General features: G+C 44.0%; 1 protein-coding gene across 4 annotated transcripts in view; it reads right to left on the bottom strand.

The window, feature by feature from the left end:
• Nucleotides 1-22,981, bottom strand: part of CACNA1I (calcium voltage-gated channel subunit alpha1 I) — a 262,441-nt gene that overhangs the window by 47,218 nt on the left and 192,242 nt on the right. For 3 of the 4 annotated variants that reach the window (XM_033162213.1, XM_033162215.1, XM_033162216.1), the window contains exons 10-18: nucleotides 12,111-12,262; nucleotides 10,469-10,654; nucleotides 8,822-8,939; nucleotides 8,205-8,360; nucleotides 7,269-7,377; nucleotides 4,882-5,054; nucleotides 3,543-3,962; nucleotides 1,728-1,828; nucleotides 206-329 (exon numbers count right to left, since the gene is read on the bottom strand). In XM_033162213.1, coding sequence (XP_033018104.1) covers nucleotides 206-329; nucleotides 1,728-1,828; nucleotides 3,543-3,962; nucleotides 4,882-5,054; nucleotides 7,269-7,377; nucleotides 8,205-8,360; nucleotides 8,822-8,939; nucleotides 10,469-10,654; nucleotides 12,111-12,262 — 1,539 coding nt within the window. The remainder of the gene's footprint in view (nucleotides 1-205; nucleotides 330-1,727; nucleotides 1,829-3,542; nucleotides 3,963-4,881; nucleotides 5,055-7,268; nucleotides 7,378-8,204; nucleotides 8,361-8,821; nucleotides 8,940-10,468; nucleotides 10,655-12,110; nucleotides 12,263-22,981) is intronic. The other variant, XM_033162214.1, reaches the window with a different exon arrangement.

Here is a 22,981-nt window from a genome sequence, read left to right as displayed (position 1 = left end):
GTCCACAATTTTTACCAACATAAAAAATGCTTTTGGAAGTTTCCATTCACAGTAAATACGATCATTTTAGTGAAAGACTTAAAGAAAGACAATCAGCTTTTCTTCACACCTGCATCAAGATTCACTGTTGAATGCATTTGTATAGCTGCCCCAAAAAAGCTCCCCAAAGATTCTATGGTCCATCTGAACAGGTTAGAGTACTCACTGTGCTTCTCTGTTCAATCTGTGGTCTCTCCAGGGCAATAGTGATGCAGTTCAGGAAAATGAAGGCCAGGACAATGTAATCAAACAGCTTATGGGCGATGATGGTTTGACAGAGGATACGAAATCTGAAAGACAGTTCATTTGTTTGTGAAGTGCATATGTTTCTAAGGGATGATAGGGGTAGTGAGAAGGTTTGGGGGAAGTGGAAGATGATAAAATTACTCCCTGAAACTTTAGCTGTTAAACCTCCCGTTCAAAATTCTTTGGGTTCCACTTGAAGACTGTGCAACTGATTTAATTAGTATTGGCTCATGGCAAACTTTTAGAAACTCCCATTTTATTAATAATAAATAGTAGTAAATTTGAGAGCTGGAATAATTTCCTCTGCTGCTATAAGCTTTGCAAAATAACGCAGAATGTATTGTGAAAAGAAGATACAGAAGTGCAACATTGCTATAAAAAAATACATCATGGTGTATGTCTGATAATGTAATTCAGGGGTCAGCAAACTTTTTCAGACCTTGTGGGGGGCCGGACTATATTTTTTTTTTGGGGGGGGGATGAACAAATTCCTATGTTGTTGTTGTTGTTGTTCAGTCGTTCAGTCGTGTCCGACTCTTCGTGACCCCATGGACCAGAGCACGCCAGGCACGCCTATCCTTCACTGCCTCTCGCAGTTTGGCCAAACTCATGTTAGTAGCTTCGAGAACACTGTCCAACCACCTCATCCTCTGTCGTCCCCTTCTCCTTGTGCCCTCCATCTTTCCCAACATCAGGGTCTTTTCTAGGGAGTCTTCTCTTCTCATGAGGGGGCCAAAGTACTGGAGCCTCAACTTCAGGATCTGTCCTTCTAGTGAGCACTCAGGGCTGATTTCTTTGAGAATGGATAGGTTTGATCTTCTTGCAGTCCATGGGACTCTCAAGAGTCTCCTCCAGCACCATAATTCAAAAGCATCAATTCTTCGGCGATCAGCCTTCTTGATGGTCCAGCTCTCACTTCCGTACATTACTACTGGGAAAACCATAGCTTTAACTATACGGACCTTTGTCGGCAAGGTGATGTCTTTGCTTTTTAAGATGCTGTCTAGGTTTGTCATTGCTTTTCTCCCAAGAAGCAGGCGTCTTCTAATTTCGTGACTGCTGTCACCATCTGCAGTGATCATGGAACCCAAGAAAGTGAAATCTCTCACTGCCTCCATTTCTTCCCCTTCTATTTGCCAGGAGGTGATGGACAATAAACCCAGAGATGCATTTTAAATAAAAGCACACATTCTACTCATGTAAAAACACGCTGATTCCCGGACTGTCCACGGGCCGGATTCAGAAGGCGATTGGGCAACATCCGGACCCCGGGCCTTAATTTGCCTACCCATGATGTAATGCATAAACCAACCATGTGCTCTAAAAGGTGTGCAGGTGTGATTGAAGATAAATACAAAACAAATTCAAGGCAGCATGGTAGCATCCCACCCCAACTTGCCCACCCCCCCCCACAAACATAAGCAAAAGTAAAGGACACATACCTGTTTTGTGGTGAGAAAAGGTAGATGGACCAGTCTTCACGCAACTCACACCAGTCTGGCTTGTACGCCTCTATCATCTTTTTGATACGGAAACACAGGCTCTGTGAAAAGCGAGGCAGAACATCAGAAGTTGCCGCCTTCTTCACTTTCCCCACATCAGCAAGACTCGTTTAACACCTTGCATACCAAAAACTGAGAAACCTCCCAATTACAGGTTCTTCATCTATATGGATCATTCACTACCCACCATGCCCCATGCAGGGTAAGAAAATGACTTGAAATCACAGCTGTGGGAGACGATGATGGCATGGAAAGAGCGTTCAAAAGTTTCTCTCTGATCTGACATAAAACTGAAGGGCTGAAAAGAGAACTTCAAGGTCATCAGAGCCAACTGCAAGCAGGATTAATGAACTAATTTGCCTCCTAGAAAGTAGAGAATCAGCACTGTCATTCTGACTTAGACTGAAAGCTTTGCTGATTGGGCAACACTTAAAATTACTAATAAACCAGAGAGCCTAGGGCTTGCTGATCAGAAGGTCAGCGGTTCGAATCCTCGCGGCAGGGTGAGCTCCCATTGCTCAGTCCCAGCTCCTGCCCACCTAGCAGTTCAAAAGCACATCAAAAAGTGCAAGTAGATAAATAGGTACCTCTCCGGCGGGAAGGTAAATGGTGTTTCCGTGCGCTGCTCTGGTTCGCCAGAAGCGGCTTAGTCATGCTGGCCACATGACCCGGAAGCTGAACGCCGGCTCCCTCAGCCAGTAACGCGAGATGAGCACCACAACCCCCAAGTCATCCATGATTGGACCTAATGGTCAGGGGTCCCTTTACCTTTATGGGCTACTGAAACAGCTCAGAACATTGCCCTCTACCAAGAAAACCCCCAAATGTCCCTTATTGATACTGACATTTAACACCTGGTGAAATCCAACAATTCCCTCAGAGAGAGAATTTTATGTAGCTGAGACTGAATCCTGAGCACCCTTACTTGGGTGTTGGGAATAAGTCTCAGGGAATCAGACTTAATTTGAAGTACGGTAGCCTAACATTGCACAAAGTTCACAGTAATTTTTCAAACATTGGCTACATCAGAGGTTTGTGCATTCTTGCTAATATTGACTATTCCATAAGTAATAGAGAGACACAGTTAGAGGCATGCAGGTATCCATGGGGATGTTCCTCATGTCAAAAATATAAAGGAGAGTCTGAGATGCAGTATAAGAGGAAATATTCTACTAACACATCTGGAATTTCAGACAAGACTCAGGCTAAGGACAGGGCTTCAGAGAGATACACGTAAAGCCTAATCACTGCTGATCTTTAAAAGACAAGAAAACCTATGAAGTTTGATAGGATTCTGCTGTACTTGTGGGTGGGATTTTTAGCTGTTCGTTGTGTATGAGAAAGATTGAATTTTCATGTCTTGTAAGCTGCCTTGCGTGGGCAGTGTGCCCTGAAAGGTGGTAGAAGCACTCTGAAACTAATTAAATAATGCCCGAGTCTATGGCTTGGGAAATCTGGGGAACCATAGAGTTCTATAGAGTTCTTCAAAAGCTGATCACTCTTCAATGAGAAGATCAGAATGGGCAAATCTTCCTGGAAGATACAGTAGCTCACTCACCACTAGGGAAAGGCAAATGTCCCAATTTTTGAAGAAGTTTTGGAAAGGGTCCTGTTAGAGCTTCACTGTGATCTCTCTTTGCACAGTACAGCCAGGAAGTTCTGGGCTGACCCAGCTCACCCTCTTATCTGCTATGATGGTTCTCCTCAACTTTACAAAGTCCTAATGCCCCTTTAGCGGAGGAAGCAACTACTTACATAGTCTATCTCCTCCTCGTCTTCTCCATGGCCTTTGCGGTTGTTCATTTCTGGGAACATATCCTTAGCAATGTTGGGCATTTTGCCATTGCAGTTCTGGTGCTCACTGGGCCCTGTGGTCACACCCATTTTCCGCAAAGGCCTGTGATTGGATAGGACCGTGGGTGCCAACTCCACCAGTTCAGAGGAGCCTTTGGTGTCCAAGGAGAGGGTTCGCCGATGGTGGTGAACTCTTACTAGCCCTTCCTGTTCACCCTCTGGTGCCCTGTGTCGTTCCCCGGATAAGAGGGACTCATGCTCAGCTGAAGGAGGCTTGTGCTTGAGGCTGTGTCCCCGGGCGAGGCTGTTCCAGCTGGAGCGGCGGCTCCCCCAGCCCCCAGTCCGGCTCCAGGCACCGTAATGAGAACTACGAGAGCTAGACTGTAATAAATCCAAGAGAGGGTTCAGCACCCCTACCCAAATAGGAAAGTGGCACAAGTCAACATCCTCAGCCTTTTATTTATATGGAATTTTTAAAGACCATCTTTCATTAGGAAAATCACATGAGGCAGTTCAGAATCAACACAGATCATTAAAATCACAAGGGAACAATAACTTACTTCAAACTAGTTGCTTTTACTTCAAGCTCTTTTAACTGCAAATTAGAGGTATGTGGTTTTGGCTTGGTCATCATAATAACTAAATCACAGCATACATTGGCTATCACCCCCCAGGAGCGCTGCTTTCCTTCATCAACACCCAACCACCCAGCACAACTCTTTACCATTTCCATAGTACTGGAAGGGAAATGGATCTTGCACATTCTAACAGTGGGGACAACGAGTTCTGGAAAACCATGGGGGATGTGGAGCAGAAATTCATGGAAGATACAGCTTTCAATGGCTACTAGTCAGGATGGCTATAGATTATCTACAGGACCAGATGCAACATGTCTCTGGATGCCAGTCACTAGGGAACAGCAGGAGAATAGGGCTATCACTCCCTCAATCTGCTTATGGGCTTCTCATAGACATCTGACTGGCCTCTGAGGGTAACAGGATGCTTTTGGTCTGATCCACCAGTGCTCTTCTTACATTTGAATTGAAGCTGGAGTTTGGATTAAGGGAGATGTTGCTTAAGCTATAGTACATATGAGTTGAGGAGTGTTGGAAGATGTAGCCAATGGCAAGTTTGAGAGGAAGCAATAGCTCAGTACCAGAGCACATGCTCTGAATGTAGAATAACTTATTCTCTGGTACCATAAAGTAAAGCATCTTATTCTCAGCTGTTAGGGCTGGAAATCATTGTGGTATGTTGGCTTCAGGCAACATGTGCCACACCTAGATTTAAATTCACCCACCAGAGACATCACACTGCTTTTCCTGGATTCGAGGGCCATGAGGACTTGGTCTGGCTGCAGAGTATTTCGGGAAGGGTTGGGAATTCCAGCAGCTGCTCCAGGCTGGTTGAGACACGGAAGGTTGGGGTCAAGATGTCCATTTGGGGTCATGTGAATTGCACAAAGCTTTGGATCTGAGCAGAAAAACGCAAAGGAAAGAGAGCAAAGGACATTCCTTTTTCCACCCAGAGACCCCTTCGATAAATGCATTCATGTGCTTTCAGATATATAGTGAACTCGAAGGAACTGTGCTCATACATAAATTCCACATATATGGATTCAGACTTTGGCATCATCTCCATAGTAATGCCTCTAGGAAATAGGGAGAACAATATGGGAGAACTAAAAGTATCCTTCTCCTCCATCACCCAATAGCTTCTGCTTTGACAGTGCTTCATACTTCTCCCATTAAAGCCTGGAAACGTTCTCCTTGGGAGAAAGTAAAGCTTATTCTTTATTGCCCAAATGCTTAGCAAAGAAGATTCTTGCACTAGGCACTCACTACAGCAGCAGGAGAACTGATGCAGTAGCAATAGCTATCCTTAGTGTGAGCAGCTTAATATTCACATACATGGAAAGAAGCAAAACTGCAGCGACTGATGATACCCCCCTCCCCGCTTTCAAATCGAAGGCAGCTGTGGCTTTGTTCCTGCAGCACGCACACATTACAAAAGGAGAATATTGTAAAAATGAGAGAACCAATCCATGACAAGCTGTTTTGTATCCTATGTTTCAGAGCCACCTCTGTGTCCCCAGACCAACACCAACAAGTCTCTTTTCATTTGTATCTGGGAATCTATCTACTACCAGACATGTCCTGACCTCCCTGGAAGCAGAGCGCCTATTGAGCCATTTGGCCTTGGAAACCCATCAGCAATATTAGGGGCTTTGAGGTTCTGAAGCAAGCAGACAACCAGTGAAGTTCCCTCCAGGTTGGGCACCCTACAAACCAGCAGCGAATAAAAACTTAAGTCCAGAAGGAGAGGCAGAGATGTATATTTAGAATAGTACACACTAATGGGTGCTGGCAAAGATCATTGCTCACAACACAAAGGTAAAATGCAATTTCTGACTCAAAGGGAAACTCGATCTATGCTTTATGTTCTCTCTTCAAGTACCACTCCAGTGTAGTAAGGGTGCCTGATTGGGGTGCCTTTCCACGGTAAGTTGCCCCCCATCACTTTCTTTAAACCCCAAACTCCCAGCAAACTTTCCTCTCTTCATTGTGGTCCTTAATAAGAATATACAGGCTTGTAACTGGCATTTACAGCTGTTTGTGTTAAGGGGCAATTTGCAGTATTCTCAAAGAAGTGCAGAGGGTATTGCTTTGGCTACCACACAAACAAAATTCTGCCATCCTGTCTTTTGGCTGATTTTACTGATGTTTGAATCCAACCTTTTGTCAAGTCAAATCAGTAGCCACAGGGTATTTTACACAGATTTTTTTTAAATTTCTGTCTGATGTGCTTTGTGTGATTTGAACACTAGGGGTTTGATTGAAACTCAGTGTGGGAGCCCTGTTCCATCAGCAGCTTGAACATCTTCATCATTGTTATCCTAGTTCCTATGAGGTCGAGTAGAAAAGCCAAGTATCCTGATTTTTCCAAGCCTGTCTAGGACATCACTGTTGCCTTTCAAAGAGAAGTGACAGGATCTGGGCCACAGTGTGTCCCAAAGGCACCAAAATCCTTTAGTAAAACATTGCAATAGCTTTGCCTTTTACAATTAGAAATGCAAATGCATTCGAAGTGTCCATTGCTGTGGACTCAGAGCACATTTGGGGAAGAGGAAGAGGAAAAGGGAAAGCTGTAGCTCAGTGGTAGAGAAACTGCTTTGCATGCAGAAGGTCCCAGTTTGATCCCCAGTGAATCCAGATACGGCTAAGACAGGTTTCCTGCCTGCAACTCTGGAGAGCCACTGTCAATCAGTGTAGACATTACTGAACTAAATGGACCAATGGTCTCACTCAGTATAAGGCAGCTTCCTAAGGAGGGAACTTCCCAAGATGTTATGTTTTCACATATAAAAGCAGAGACCAACACAACTGTAAGTAGGATCCAAGATTATTCTGCTCTTACAAGGCAATCAAAAGTAAGACCTACTGAGATCAATGGGGATTACTCCTAGGTAAGTCACTACAATTGCAGCCTAATTCAAAGTTGCAAGGTAGTTATGCTAATAAGCCAGAACTGCAGCCAATCTTGAGAAATAGGGGAAATGGGCAATATTAAGTAATAGACTTTATTTCGCTACTCTCATGAAAACCGATATATTCACAAATTAGATTTCATGCAGCGGTTCTCACTGCAGTTATAGTCATGCAGAATTCCTATACCACCTTCTCTTACCCGAGCCATCTTGGAATTTGTCAAACTCCTCATTGTTTGATGAACTCTGATCGTCATCTGAATATGACCGGTTAGCATCACCCTGCATTGGGAAAATAAATGCAAAGACCTGGGAATTGTGAGCATCCTGAGAGCAAAGGAGGTGCTTCCCTGTGATTCCAGCATTTTGTGGCTTCAGCTCGTGTCAGGGAACTGTCCCCGGCTCAGCGCAGGGTGGTGGAAGGGCTCTCGGGATGTTACAGAGAGCTCCGGCCCCACCTAACCAGCAGCACATCCTCTTCCAGCAGAGGAAACAGTGAGGTGTCCAGTGGGGAGGGGCAGGCAGCTCCAGGTCTTGAGAGCAGAGGCTCTGGGGATGTTGGAGAGACCCTGCACTCCCCTCGCTCAGCGGGCGATGAGGGAGACACGCCATTTCCATCGCCCCAAGTACGCAGAGGGGTGAAACGCAAGGAGGGGAGGCGGAGATTTGGGATGCCGAAGCTCTTATGTTGGGGTCACAGCCGGAAGGGGCCACTCCCGGATTCTGCGAGTGACTGATACAGACATGAACTTGTAGCTCTGCACTGTAAATAGCACGCACAATAAACCTCTTAAAAGACGGTTTGGAATCTTGCCTGGTTACTCATGAGCAACCACCCTACGGACCTTACAGCTCGGTAGGGAATTTCCAAGGCGAGGCAAACTACTTTATGGAAATCATTAGCTGACATGCCACTGTACAAAAGAGACGATACCTTAGTGTCCAGGCCATGTAATGTCACATGTCCTTGCTTTTCTTGCAGTTGCTTTGAAAACCACCCTCCACAAACACGATCCTGGGAAGATCACTGGACATAGGATGCCTTGCCACCCTTTCTAAGCCCTTCAGGCTATATCCCCAACCAGCTATAGGTGTGTGGCGTACCCTCCCTGGAAGCAGCTACTGTAGCAACTCACCTCGGCCTGGAATCCCTCCACCAAGATGGCCACCAGCAGATTGAACAGAACATAATTGCCAAATGTCATGAGAGCCACAAAGTAAAGAGATGCCCATGGTGAAGTTGAGGCCATGCCATTGTAGAGCACAACATTCCAGTCCTCCTGAGTCAAGATCTGTAACACAGAACCCAAGCTTGCAAAGTCAAATCAAGAACAAAGAAGGCAGGCTGAAAAAATATGTTAACTGGCAGGTAAAAAGTATCTAATTAGTTTTATCTTTTTCAGCCCGCTCATATGCATGAACTTTTTTCTTTTTGGGTCATGATATTCCCCCCCCAGGAGACGCATTGGCTGCATTGTGCTGTTCCGATGCCACAAGCACTCTCTGAAATGCAGTGGGTTGTCATTCACAGTTCACTGTAGAGCAGCAGAAACAATGTGTCTCTCTTACCAGTGGGCTGAGCTGAGCTCACGATCATTAGTGCGTTGCAACTGATGGCATGGTATTAAGCATAGCAGCATGCCCACAAGCCTGATGGTTCAAATCCTATCCTTTCCTTTAATCACTCCTTGTTTCTGGGAAGACATGCCTCCTTCTCATCCCCTTATTCCCCTTTCCTATTTCTTGGTCTCACCTGGAACACTGTGACAATAGCCCAAAGTAAGGAGTCAAAATTCTTCCGGTCAGGGACTGTGTCTCCTGTGTCAGTCCTGAGGCTGAATTTACACCCAAAGATGTGCATTCCCAGGATGCTGTTGGAAAGAACAGTTTTTTATTTTTAAATCAACACATTTCTGTTGTAATTTTCATCATTGAAATGTTCGTATTTATTTACCACATATGTACCCTATCCTTCTACCAAAGAAACTGGGGCAATTCATATATGGCTTGTCACAGGACCCAGAGGTCTGCCTCCTCATCCCCAGAAGAAGTGGTCGCGGATATAGGGAACACCTTGGACTCAGAGGAGGACTTTCCCTCAGAACCAGCCTTTGGTGTTCCTACCTCATTGGGAATTCTAGCACCAGGAGAACCTGTCATGCCAGTGCCTCTCTGGCTGGAAGAGGCTGCCTTGCCTTCCTCAGACTCCAGTTTGGAGGCTGCAGCAGAACCCCAGACTCCACCATATTGCTGGGTCATGGGTCACTCATTTGGGACTTAGATTACTAGTCCTAATCCCATTTATCCCAGGCTCGTTCACCATGAATTTGTTTTCCTTATTATTCAGGAAAAAAATGCTCTGTCTGTTGTTAACCCTGGGTAACTGTCAGCAAAACCCATACTTAAAGGGTTTGAACGTCTGTTCCTCTACCTGCACATTTATTCCAAAGGATAAATGGACATAAATCTGATATCAGGAAACACAAAACAGAGAAACCAGTAGGAGAACACGTCAGTCTCCCAGGACATTCTATACAAGATCTCAAAGTAGCTGTCTTACTACAAAGGAATTTCAGAAATAGACTGGAAAGAGAAGTTGCTGAATTGCAACTCATTACCAAACTTAGTAATACCCCTCCCCACTCTCTCACTATATATAAGGGTCTGGTGACTTCTGTTTCAGTGTATCTGAAGAAGTGTGCATGCACACGAAAGCTCATACCAAGAACAAACTTGGTTGGTCTCTACGGTGCTACTGGAAGGAATTTTTTTATTTTTTATTTTGACTATGGCAGACCAACACGGCTACCTACCTGTAACTGCACATTTCTGTTAGCACAGCAGTTCAGGGTTTCCTGACTAGTTACTTTGCATTTATCTTGATTTTGTGAACTGTCGTTTTAATTGGTGATTTCCTGAATTGTTCAGATCCTGGCATTATTGCACATTGCTTCCCATTAAGGGCACAGAAACAGTGTTTAATTGCACATGAGTCCGGAATGGAAGGCACAGAGAGCAGAGAGCTACTGAACCCACTAAATTGCTCACAACAATTTTGTCCCTTTAAATATAGCCTCGACTTGGTGCTTTTGGTTGTGATGTTGGTTGCCAAGGGCGCCTTTTATCAATTTAGGTTAGTTTGGCAGCTGTGGCCCTAGCTAGAGAAAGCTGACCTAGCCACAGCAATGCATGGCTTTCTTACAACCAGGTTATATTACTGTAATGAACTGTGTGGGGCTGCCCTTGAAGACTGTTTGGAAAATGCTGCTGGAACAGAATGTGGCTGCTAAGACATCCAGATCCTATTACACCTATGCTGCATCAGTCACATCGGCTATTTTTTCATTTCCAGGCCCAATTCAAGGTGTTTGTTCCTGCACCCTGGAATCCCTCTTCTCACCTGAATATAAAGATAAACAGCATGAGGAGCATGCAAAAGGTAGCCACATTATCCATGGTCTTCATGAGCACCACCAGCTGACGCCGCAAGGCAGGCATGAACCTCACCAGCTTCAACACCCTCAGTAGCCGGAATGTCCTCAACACGGACAGGCCACCATCAGCCTGGCCTATGATCTCCCAGATGCTACAAAACAGGGACAAGAGACAAGGGAGGGGGAGGGAGGGCCAGAGTGAGACCTTGAGAAAGGTAATAGAAAGGAATCCCAAAGGATAATGAATGGCAGTGTGAAGATTACAAATAGAAGCAACTTTTATTCGAGTTATCTTTAACTGAGATCCAGGTAGGCTGTGTTTGCCAGAGAGCAGGAAGGAGGGAGATAATTTCTGTTGTCAATTGCACTGGTGTGTATAAACCAAGTACTGTATCCCTATGTGTAAGAAACACAAAGTTTGTCTGAATTAATTTTGCGTGAACAAAATACACTTGCTTATAACTCCCCCCCCTCACACACACACACCTTCTGGCTACCAGTACCAAGCTCCCCTTGTGGTGCACTGCACCCTGGCAAGTAGGAAGTGGGGAGGTCCTGGTGGCCAATCTCTTTCCCTGCTGCCAAAAGCTCTTGCAGAACTAGCAGCTTTTAGAGTGCTAAGAATGAAGTAGGAAGTTGCAGCTGCCCACCTGCATGATCAGGGCCTGTTATGACCCCAGAGTCCAGCAGTGAGGGAGCCAGAGCAGATTCCTGGGTCTGAGTCTGAAGCTGGTGATCAGGGGACCACCAAACTGGAAACTGGCAGGGAGGAGCCGACTGAAGCAGATGCCACAGCACCAGGGTTCTTAAAACTAGAGCCAGGAACTTCCTGAATAATTTCCTCTAGATGTGAGGAAGCAAATCCTTGCGCCCCTGGAGAGTTGCCATAAGTCAGAGTAGATTCATCTGAGCTAAATGAAGCCATGGTCTGACCTGATAGAAGGCAGCTTCCTCTGTTCCTGTATAAACGGTACTCTAAACACGGTGGGTGTTAAGAAACTGATGGACAGTTGCAGTGAATGGCAAATCTAGGCATAAGGTTCTCCTACAGTTATAAGGACGCATGTGGAGCTATATGATTGGACAGTGGGTGGTATTCAACACCAGTCCTACTCAGGGAATGTCCATTGAAGTTAATGGACCTGAATAACTTTGGTTCATTAGTTTCAGTGGGTCTCTTCTGAGTAGGACACAGCTGAATATTAACCTCCCCCCATGTTTAACAGATTTATGCAGGCAGAACCATGATACTCTTGGTCTTATATATAACAAAATGGATCACAGTTGCAAAGTTAATAGGAATTGTCCTGAATCCAAAGGAAAGCTGGTGGAAAGGCTGAGAATAGAATCCAGAATGGCAGGTTCCTTGGTCCTGTGCACTACCATTTTGAGTGGCTCTTACATTTTATTGATTAAAATGTTTAATATAAAGCAGTGGTGTCACCAAAGTCTAGAATGGCTTGAGATGTGCTGTCCCAACACAACATTTCTCAGAACACTGCTTGGAATGAGTTTCATTTATTTCTTGGGTAGCCCCAAAACTGACCCTCACCCATCTTTCTTACACTACTTCTCATACATTGGTGCATGGGCTTTGATTATCATTACCTGATGATGACGATGATGCTGTCATAGATGTTGTAAGGATTGCGAAGATAATCAAAGAGGCCAAAGGCAGCAAGTTTCAAGATCATCTCTAGGGCAAACATGCTGGTAAACACAACATTGCAGATCTCCAAAATATTAGTCAGCTCTTCTGGCTGCAGGAGAAAGAAATAAAATAAAATAAAATAAAATCAGAAGCCATTTAGGAAACTTTCTATCACATAATGTTCTGCCCAGTGTGCAAGAGAAGAGACTCTTGCAACTTTTCCATTTTATTTTTTATTTTTTAAATTGCATGATAAATGTAAAACCACCATCTCCCAGTGATGTTCCAATATTTCATGACGTTTCACTTGTTATCCCCAAGTTTTTACCTTAACTCCTTTACGTTCTGTTTTGGTTCTATCTCCAGGACTGCAGGTTGTTGTTGTTTTTTTTAAAAAAAATTGTAGCTGTTTTAGGGTGAAGAACAGCTTCACCCTATGAAATGAAGAAATGAGGTTGCAGGAAGCTTAATGTGCCAATTTGGTGTTCCAAAGAAGATTGAGGATTACTGTGATGCTCCACAGAAATTTACAATATACCATGTATATTGTACTGAATGCTGGTTCCTTATGAATAAGGATACGTGAGACAGATTATGGAGCAGCATACCAATTGGGAACTTGAAATTGTTTTGAAGAACTTCAGGGCATTTGCACTGAGGCCGTTATATGCATGTTGAAAAACCTTATCTGTAAAATTTGCATCTCAGTACAGAGAAAGATGGAAGTTATTTCTGCAAGTTTCATGTTCTCATTTGAATGCATGTATATCTGGGACTTAATAGTACTAGTGCCCTCCTCTGCCTCCTATAGAATTACACTACTATGTTACTAATGTTGATCGTAGACTATAAAAATTTAAACTGGATTCACTGCTGGATTGCCAAACATAGCTCTATTTTGGACTTGGTTGTATTCAAACAACAAATTCATTTTGTGGCCTTTCACTGACTATTTCTATTGCCAGAGCCGCTAATTCTGCTCAACGTCTCTCAGATTCCCACCACCCGCCGCACCTCCGCCGGCGGCTCCGCGGTCATTCTTCTGTTTCACGCTGGCTTCTGTACTCATTGCAGCACCCTTTTATTCCTGCTCATGAGCACCGCAGTGACTCCCGGATTGCTGTAAGGTTCGCGTGAGGGTGCCACATGAGTAATGGAGCAGGAGCCCAAACAGTTTTTTGCAGTTTTATTGTGCAAACTATTTACAGTGCAGAGCTACAAAAAGCATGTATGTCTCAGTCGCTGGCAGAATCCGGGAGTGGCCCCTTCTGACTTCTCCCCCAGCATAAGAACTTCGGCACCCCAAGTCTCCTCCTACCCTCCTTGCGTTTCATCCCTCTGCGCAACTGGGGTGCTGGAAATGGCATGCCTCCCTCCTGACCAGACGGGCGAGGTGAGTCTCAGCAACATCCCCAAGCCCTCTCCCCGCCAGGCTCCCTGTTTGTGGCTCCTGGCTAGAAGAGGCGCTGGGGCTCTCAGTGGCATCCCTAAGCCCTCTCGCCGCCAGGATGGTTCCTTCCCTCTCCTCCCCACTGGAGGTGTGGCGGCTTTCCCTGCTGGAAGAGTTGCTGCTGCTCAATTGGCGTTGGGGCTCTCTGTATGCTAACGGACCCTCCGTTCCCCTCAGTGGGCCAGGTGGCAGTCCCCTGGCAATGATAATTGGATATATATATTTTCTCCTGCTTAATTGGCACAAACTATTTCAATCCCTTGCTTTTCTTTTTTCTTATTGTTTTTTAAAACCATCAACAAGGTATGCTTATCACTTCCACCATCCATGGCACGTGTTGTAGCACTAGCACCAGACTATGATAATATACTAGAGCTGTTTTCTAAAATGAATTAGCACATTTCTTTTAAAAATTGCATTGTATTAAACCTTCACGTTTCCCTTAATGCAAAAGTCAATCAATCAATCAATCAATCAATTTTTGAAACGAAAAATAACACCCACCCAGTTATTTTGAGACTTTCTCTCCGTTTGCAATAATGCAGATTTTTGGACAAAACTTTCTCTATCCTTCCTTCCTTCCTTCCTTCCTTCCTTCCTTCCTTCCTTCCTTCCTTCTTTTCTCATGTTCTCAGCTTCCCACCCCAGTCCCTTTTTATACCCCTATTCATCTCGTAGCAGCTTGCTAGGCCTTGTTCTGCTAATCTTCTCTCATAACTCTCTTTCTCTCTTGGCTGCTGTCTCATTAATTACCCAATGGAATATGTATATATCTTGGAATGTATTTTATCGAAGAGAAGCTTGTTGTGCTTTGCGCTCAAGCACACACTTGGGCTATAACACAATTTCATAAATAGAGTATGCAGCTAATCATGTCACTTCTATCTTGTATATGTTGCATACAGAACAAGCGTGTCAAGAAAACTGGTGGCATGATGCTATTACCCCCTGGGATGTTTGTGGTGAGAAAAAGGCTTGAATCAAATAATTCAGCCTTGGATGTAAGCGGTATCAGGGTTTCACTCAGGTCCTTTGTGGTCTTCTTGGAACTTGCAAATAATATCCACTCACTAAGCCAGAAAAATACAGTTCTGCTTAGTTCGTCTGTGTGTGTGTGTGTGTGTGTGTGTACCACAAATAAGTGATTGAATGAATAGACTTCAAACACCTGCCCTCAGATGCTTTCTCCTGAGTTCCCATTCCAGTTCCTGAGCGCTTTGTCCCACATAATCATCTGTTAACTTGCACCAAGTGGTTTTGACAACTGCTGTCCCAAAAAATCCCCTCCCTCCTGTATTCTGAAAAAGCAAAACCCTTCTCTCTCCACAGCCTACTAATTCATCCCCACACTTTCTCGGGATCAGTGACTTCACGCTAATTTCAACACAATGAGAAGGGGGAAACAACAACAACAACAACTGCACACCTTTCCCATGCCAGATGATTCTTTATTAAAGCTGCCAGTTTCCCTAAGTGAAAAAGTAAAGACAGAATGGGAGAAACAAGGGCTCAATTTCCACCCATAATTATGTTTGACTAATAATGCAAGTGCTAAAAGGCAAAAGATGGAATGTAAAAACTAACAAGAGTGACCTTGTGCATCTTCACACAGAAGGAAGAGTAAGTGTTTGTAGGATAAGACTATGCACACTGGAGTAAGCCCCAGGGAAGCAGAATTTACTTTGGAGTCAATCTGCATAGGATTAACTTCTAAGGGTGTTCCCTCATAACTAAAAAACCTGTATTGTAGGGTGAAGAAAAGACAAGACGGTAATTTCAGAAGGGAGTGGAAATCCCTCCCCTTATTTATCTCTACTTTTCATTTCCTGAGCTGAAGAATTGGGCAGAACAAGAACATTTTGGATCATTCATGCAAGCTGGTATGGAGGATAGCGGCTTTTTCCAATATGTGTCCTGAGGGGAGTTGAAAATAGGATGCTGTCCTAAAATTTGTACGTTTATCTTGGACATGGAAGAACGCCAATTGTAATTTCAGCCTATCACTCTCCAAGGCAGATATCACATTAGAATATACAGGTATTTTGCATTTTACTACCACTACCCACTTCTGAAAATGTTGAGTTGTGTGTGGGGGGGGGGGGAGAGACGCTAGAAGAAAATACGAGTGAGGACTGAGCAGGTCAGAAACTTGTTTTGTAAAAATAGACATAACCTGCCTCACTGTGAACTCTTTAATTTCTAAATCACATTGTGGTGTGTTTTACATTTTCCCTTGCCTTTCTGAGAAGAGGTGCATGGGGGTTGCATTTTCCTTCCCCCTTCATCTAAAACAGATAAGAGATGTGAATACCTGAGGCACAGAATTGTGCCCTGAATATGACTAGCACATTTCATTCTGATCTCAATGTTCAAATGGAGCATCTCACAAACAAACAGAATGCTGAGTGAGTGGGAGAGTGAAACTAAAGACCTCACCTTATTTCACAAAAAGTAGTGGTTTTTGACATGGCAGGGCAGTGGTGGGGAGAGGTGGGGACTAGCTTTCCTAATATCCACCCACTTCATTCCTACACATGCTACTAGAGTTGCGCATGGTGGAATTCCTGCATACAGTCACTCAATAAACACACCCCAGTGTTCACACAATGACACTAATCATGTCAAAGATATCACACAGAACCATTCCGACAAGTCTCCCAAATAGCAATCACATTGGAGGTGCTGTATAGGGAACTTATTGCAAGCACAAAATATCGCACACAGACAAAGTGTGGGAAATGCAGTCTCCACCCCACAGAAGGGGTATCGAGGGGAGAAGTGTGGCTTGCATAAGACAAATACCGATATGTAACATTAACAAGCGCATATTTACTTTGCTGAAAATGTATTCCGCAGAAAGGTTATAGGGGGAAACTTCTATTTGTGGTCTAATGCTCATTTCCATGAAGCTCCCCACCACAGAGATGAGCACACATCCAAGTGGATTAAAGATACGCCTATTTTTGGCAAGGCATTTTGAGATACCACGCCTGTCCTATTTAGATGTGTGCTTGTCTGTATGGGGGCAAGCACAACCGTGATGAAAATAAGCTCAGAGCTGCACAAGCAAATCTGCACGAAGAGTCTTTGGCAGAAACTAGAAAAAGCAAATATACCAATTCCATCCCAAACTGAACAGATTATGTCAGTGATAATGAGAAATGTAATGTAGCATCGTGATATAATGGTGAATTGCCTTCCTTGCTCCTGCTGATGTGTCCTCTCTCTCGCTCCTGTGCCTTCGTGAGGAACTGATGTTTTAAAAGTCATCCTTGTCTGTCTCTTACCGAAAAGGTCACCTGTTCCTGCTCACTCTCCTTTCCTCCTTGACATCTGTTTCACTAGTCAAGTGCACATCTGCTAATCTTTTTCTAATGGGCCATCACTCACCCCAGGGAATGGTTCTACCTAGGGAGTTGGGTAAGAAAAGAAGAGCGTAGGAGAGGGAGACAGGAGAGGAAGGGCTGGGGAAAGGCAAAACTTCTAACAATTCCACATTCCTGAGCGGAAGGGGAAAAAACAAAACAGAACACAGAGAGCCAGAGACACAATGAAAAAGCAATGCAAAGAGGAAGCCAGAAGCAAATTATTAGGATGGGAAAATAATGAGGGGAGGGGAGGCTGCAGACATGCAATACAACTAAAGCACATGACTTCCCTCAAAGAACCCTGGCATACAAAACAAACAACAATGAGGGTGATATATGAAGCCCAAACTAGATGCCTGGTTGGGGATGTTTAACAAAGTTGCCGGAGTGGGAGGAATAATGGTCAGCACACACTTGGCTGTGTCACACCTGCTGTTGGACCAACCTATCTCACAAGGTTTCTATGAGGGAAGGGAATGGGGTGGTGGTGAGGAAGGTTCAGTTTTCCCGCTCAACCACGGACCACACTTACAGTGCAATCAGGGGCTAGCTCAACTGAGTTCAGTAGAATTGACTCCCTTTGGATCTTGAGCCAGCTGTCAGCCTAACCAATCCCACAAGGTTGCTGTGAGATTAGAAACGGACAAGGGGCGAACCATGTACAATGGAACCATGTACAATGGCATAACATGTAAGCAATATTCAGAGGCATACTTAGCTGTTATGAAGTTAATTCATTGATAGACCTATGCTCCATAAATTTGTCCTAAAGAAAGTGGCCATCACTATTCCCGTTGACAAGGAGGTTGACAAACCTATTATGTATTGGATAAAGAAGTACTTTCTTTTGGCTATTGTGATGGGGCAGGCTGATCTAAGACAGGAGTGGGGAACCTGCGGTTCTGAAGAAGTTGTTAGATTCTGACTCCCATCAACCACAGTAAGCATGACCAATGGTCAGGGATGATGGGAGTTGGAGTCCAACAACATATGGAAGGCCACAAGTTCCTCACATCTGACCTAAAAAGAGAGTAAAGTCATATCTACATTACACTAGCTCATCTTTATTATTACTTCATACTTTCTAAGGCTGAGTCACGGCACTGATTTTAAAAACGTTCTGAGGTTAAGCTGTGGCAATACTGGCTCAAATTAAACCCTTCCCAGAGGTCTTAGCACATACTGTTGTTATGTTCTGATAGTTATTCTATAAATAGTCCTAAACAGTACATTAACTTATGCAAAATTTAAATGAAGTAACTCACGCCTAAATCTCCCTTTAGCTACATGGCTCTTGGATAACCTCTCCATCACGTAAGTCATGTGTTTATAACATTTGAATACTAGTAGATGATTATACTGATTGTTCTTTGCCCTTAGTCGTTGCCAATCAAAGTGATAACTACTCAGCTTCTTTAATTTTTCTTTTATGTCAGATCTTTCTTTTTAAAAAATGATTTATGTTTTTATACAGGCCTCCTCTGAGCTGGGCATCATTATTTTTAAGAATGAGGTGGCTACATTAGTGCTTATTATACAAAGCAGAGGTTCTAATCAACCAGGGCCCTCTTAAAAGGCTATGCCCACACTGTCTGATTCACAGCCAATTCTGTGCTATGAATATTCCATAAACAGAAAGCAAGACTGTGGGCAGGTTAGTCAGCAAATGTGGGTTATCATCATACATATTGCAAAGAAAGGGGGGTGGCATTTTCCACACTCAACTGCTATCCTGTCAAGCTTTCACAGAAAAACAATGAAGCTAAGGATGGTTTGGATTGCCCTTTGATGCTTGTTGTGTATAGTTTTGTTTTGTATTTGTTTTGTTTTTAAAACTAATACAGCATTTTTTAAAAGAAAAAAAGAAACTAAGGATGAAAGATAAATTTGATTCACATTGCATTTAAAAGTCAAACTACCTAATTCGCAAATTCTGAAACATTTTGTGAACCAAAACACAACCATCCTTTGAAAATTGCATTCCTCTGAATTTTGCAATGCAGTTCTCCAGCCAAGTAATTTGTACAAAAATGCATATACTAGGATAAAGTGTGCATAACATAACACAGTGAAAATAATACACCAAAAATTCATTACCAAAAACTTCTTTGCAAAACTGTGTATCTGTGTATTCAAACATTTGTATATAGCCCACTTACACAGGGGTTATGTGTATGCATAACTGGAACCACATAAACTGGGGAGCACCATCTAAAAGGCCTCCAAACACCCATTTTTTTCTGCTCTCCAGCTCTCTCTCCCACTCTCTCCCCAATCCAGACCAAAATATCTGTAGTTGAAGCTATGGGCCTGCCTGAAGAATGTGCAAGAAAGTTGCTGCTGCTGCGCTACCCTGCATGTCAGCTGTTAGGTGGGAAGGCTGAGCAGCCAAAACAAAGCCTCACTGCACCTCAGATCTCTTTGGGTCTTCCTCCGCCCTCACTGATGTCCTCTTTGGGCTTTGGGAGGGTCTCCCTGCGAGCTACAAGGACTCTCCAGCGGTCTCCCACCATTTCCGGATTTGAAAAAAAATACTTATTTATTTTCCTGGAGTCACACATATATGCATAGCTGTCAACTTTCCCTTTTTTGCGGGAAATTCCCTTATTCCAGCGCTGTTTCCCACTGCAAAAAAAGGGAAGGTTGACAGCTATGGCCGTTTCCCAATGCAAGAAAAAGGAAGGTTGACAGCTATGCATATATGCGGTTGCACACGAGTCAATCATGTGTAAGTGGGAGGGTGCCTGTATTTGGAGAAATGTCCTGATAAATTCTCAGAAGGACTGTCTTGGCAGGGGGGAGGGGGCAGAATCTGCAAACTGATGCAGAAATGTGAGACCTGAATTTAAGATCGGAAAAATGAGAAACTGAGAGAAACCAATATTGACAGATTCATCTATTGTTAAGAAGAAGCTAGGGGGCTATTTTTTTTAACTGTATGGATGTACAGAAAGATGTTGTATGCACGACCTGGTAACAGTCTTTGTTATCCTGGATTTAACTTGGCCTCCACTAAGCAGTAGGTGCCAAGTTCCCCGACAGGCCTTGGTAAGAGGAAACAGACCCCGTCAGGTTTGTTTCCCGCTGCTCACATCAGGTTGCCTCACTTGTCAAACATGGAGATGGCAACTTCCTCCTGTCCTTTGACCTCACCCTCATTTTACACCCACCCAGGCAGTACTCCATCTGCCCACATGTACTGCCTTCTGCTCTCTCTTTCACTGTCCACAGAACTGCTCACAGCAAAGCTCCAGCTTCACTGAGGCAGATCACAGAATCTCAACAGTACCATCAGTCTGCAATTACATTGCCAGTTCCTTCCTCTTCTGACTACACTGAAACACATATTTCACAAGCACTTTACATCAACCAACATTCCAGAGGTATGTTACATGGCAATCCTAACTACATCTACTCAGAAGTCCCATTGAATTCAGTGGGGTTTACTTTCAGGTAAATGGGGCTAGGATTCTCACCTATGTTAGGAATGCTGAGCAAGGGCTGGTCACCTCTCACTATCTTGATACAATGTGCTGTCCACAAAGCACACCAACATGTACCAACAAATACAGATCACCCGAGTTTGGTGAAAAACTGTTTTTATGCGGAAGAGGCTGCGTTGTGTGAAGGCGACCATGCCTTCTGATGAGCAACTGGACATTCATAATGCAGATTCTCTGCATCAGGAAACGCAGTTCCAAACACAGAAATATAATTATTTTCCACAAAGCTATAATGTATCATGTTCATTTAAAATGCCACATTATTAACTTTCTACAGACATCAGGGTGCGGCTACTGAGGGAATATTTCATGCGGAGGAACAAAACTAATTTGCATGAATTAATTGCCTGTAATTAACATAAGTTGCAAATTGTTTTCATGAACTTAGCTGAGGCCAAAACTACAATGTGTTCTCTATGTGATGTGAAAACGTGGCATCAGCCCTTGGGGAAAAATGGAAGAAAAATCCTGAGAGATTAAAAATAACAACAATAGATTAGGAAATCATTTTACTGGCTTCACAGTTCAGAGTGTAAGCTTGTGGGTAGCATTTGTTCTTTTAATTCAATTGTTGTGCTGCACCGAGTGCCGAAGCACTTTCCAAATAAGAACAGCTACAGCAATCACTACCCTAATAATTCCTGTACTTTGCAAGCCCTCTTTGAAAACCCCTTAGGTTTTCAATTTTTGAAACAAAATCTTTACAACATCAAGGCCTGAAAATGTCCTGTTACAAACAGAATGACCCCTGGAATTGTCACGATTCTAAAACAAATATCTGAGTTTCCTTGTATGTGCCTTGAAAGCTGGATCCTCTGCCATTCCTACTGTATACATCAGTAGCAGCAGGTGGGAGGGGGTGCCATTGTACACCTGGCCTCCCACCAGCTGCTTACTGGAAGGGACAAGGTTGGATTGGCTCTGGTGATGCAACTGACCTCCTCGCTGCCTCACCCTCCTTCCCCAAACCTTACAACAGAAGCAGTTCCACTGAAAGAAAGCTGGTGTTGCACCTCCACCCAACAGGGTGAACCACTTTGGCTATACAAGATGCTATACAAAAGACCATCAAGAAGGCTGATCGCCGAAGAATTGATGCTTTTGAATTATGGTGCTGGAGGAGACTCTTGAGAGTCCCATGGACTGCAAGAAGATCAAACCTATCCATTCTCAAAGAAATCAGCCCTGAGTGCTCACTAGAAGGACAGATCCTGAAGTTGAGGCTCCAGTACTTTGGCCACCTCATGAGAAGAGAAGACTCCCTAGAAAAGACCCTGATGTTGGGAAAGATGGAGGGCACAAGGAGAAGGGGACGACAGAGGATGAGATGGTTGGACAGTGTTCTCGAAGCTACTAACATGAGTTTGGCCAAACTGCGAGAGGCAGTGAAGGATAGGCGTGCCTGGCGTGCTCTGGTCCATGGGGTCACGAAGAGTCGGACACGACTGAACGACTGAACAACAACAATACAAAAGACAAGACTGCCACATGACAGCAGTGGTACATGCAGGCTTTGAGCTGCAGGTTGTCGGTACAAACATCTAAGGTCTGGCACAGCTGCCTTTTAGGTTATAACCCTGCTCAATATTATGTGTAGCTGATTCCTCTATGACAGTTCAGAGAGCCTCATTTGTGCCCAGACAGTTGCCTTTTCTATTTTGATCTATTCTTTAGCACAGTTTCAGATTAAAAGGAGAGTTCCTGCCCCTGCTGCCCCTTGAGAGAGTTCCTTGAGCTCCATCCGTACAGGGCTCACCGGATTCCCTTGTACCTCTGTATAAACGGGCTGTGCTTGTGTGTCTCTTAATTAAGCTGGAAAGACTGGCAAACGGATGGATTTGATTTGAGCGGTGGGTGAAGTGCCTGCGCTGTCCCCAGAGGCTGTATTAAACTAAACCAAATAGACTAAGGATTCAGTTAGCTAATGAGGGGAGAAATGAGACTGAAAGAGAAGAAGATGGTGGGAGGGGAAGGTTGGCAAAAACAGGAACACACACACACACAGAGAGAGAGAGAGAGAGAGAGAGAGAGAGAGAGAGAGGTCAGCTGAATGGAGCATAAATGGAGGAGGACAAGGAAAGGGACAAAAATAGAAGGGAGAAAAAGGTAGGAAGCTGTGTTGGTTCATCTAGATCAGTATTGTTACTAGCAGCGCTTCTCCACATTTTCAGATAGGGAATCTCTCCCAGCCCTACAAGGAGATGCCAGGAATTGAACTTGGAACTTTCCGCATGCAAAGTAGTTGCTCTACCACTAAGCTACACCCCTTCCCCAAAAGAGAGAGCAGGAACTGAAAGGGAGATATAGAACAAGGAAATGACTGTGTGTGGAAGCAGGAAGAGATGGAATGCACTTCAGATTGTTACTTCACCTATTAAACCCCCTCCCCATTCTTTCATTTAGTGAACACAGACACTTGTTGCCTGGTGGGCTTACCAGCTATTTCTGCCCCCAAACCACAGTGAGGTAACACCTTTATTAGGAACCAACCCAAATGTCACAGAGTT

Source organism: Lacerta agilis, chromosome 10 (assembly GCF_009819535.1).
Source record: "Lacerta agilis isolate rLacAgi1 chromosome 10, rLacAgi1.pri, whole genome shotgun sequence".
NCBI classification, from domain to species: Eukaryota; Metazoa; Chordata; class Lepidosauria; order Squamata; family Lacertidae; genus Lacerta; species Lacerta agilis.
This window is presented reverse-complemented; position numbering and strand designations above follow the sequence as displayed.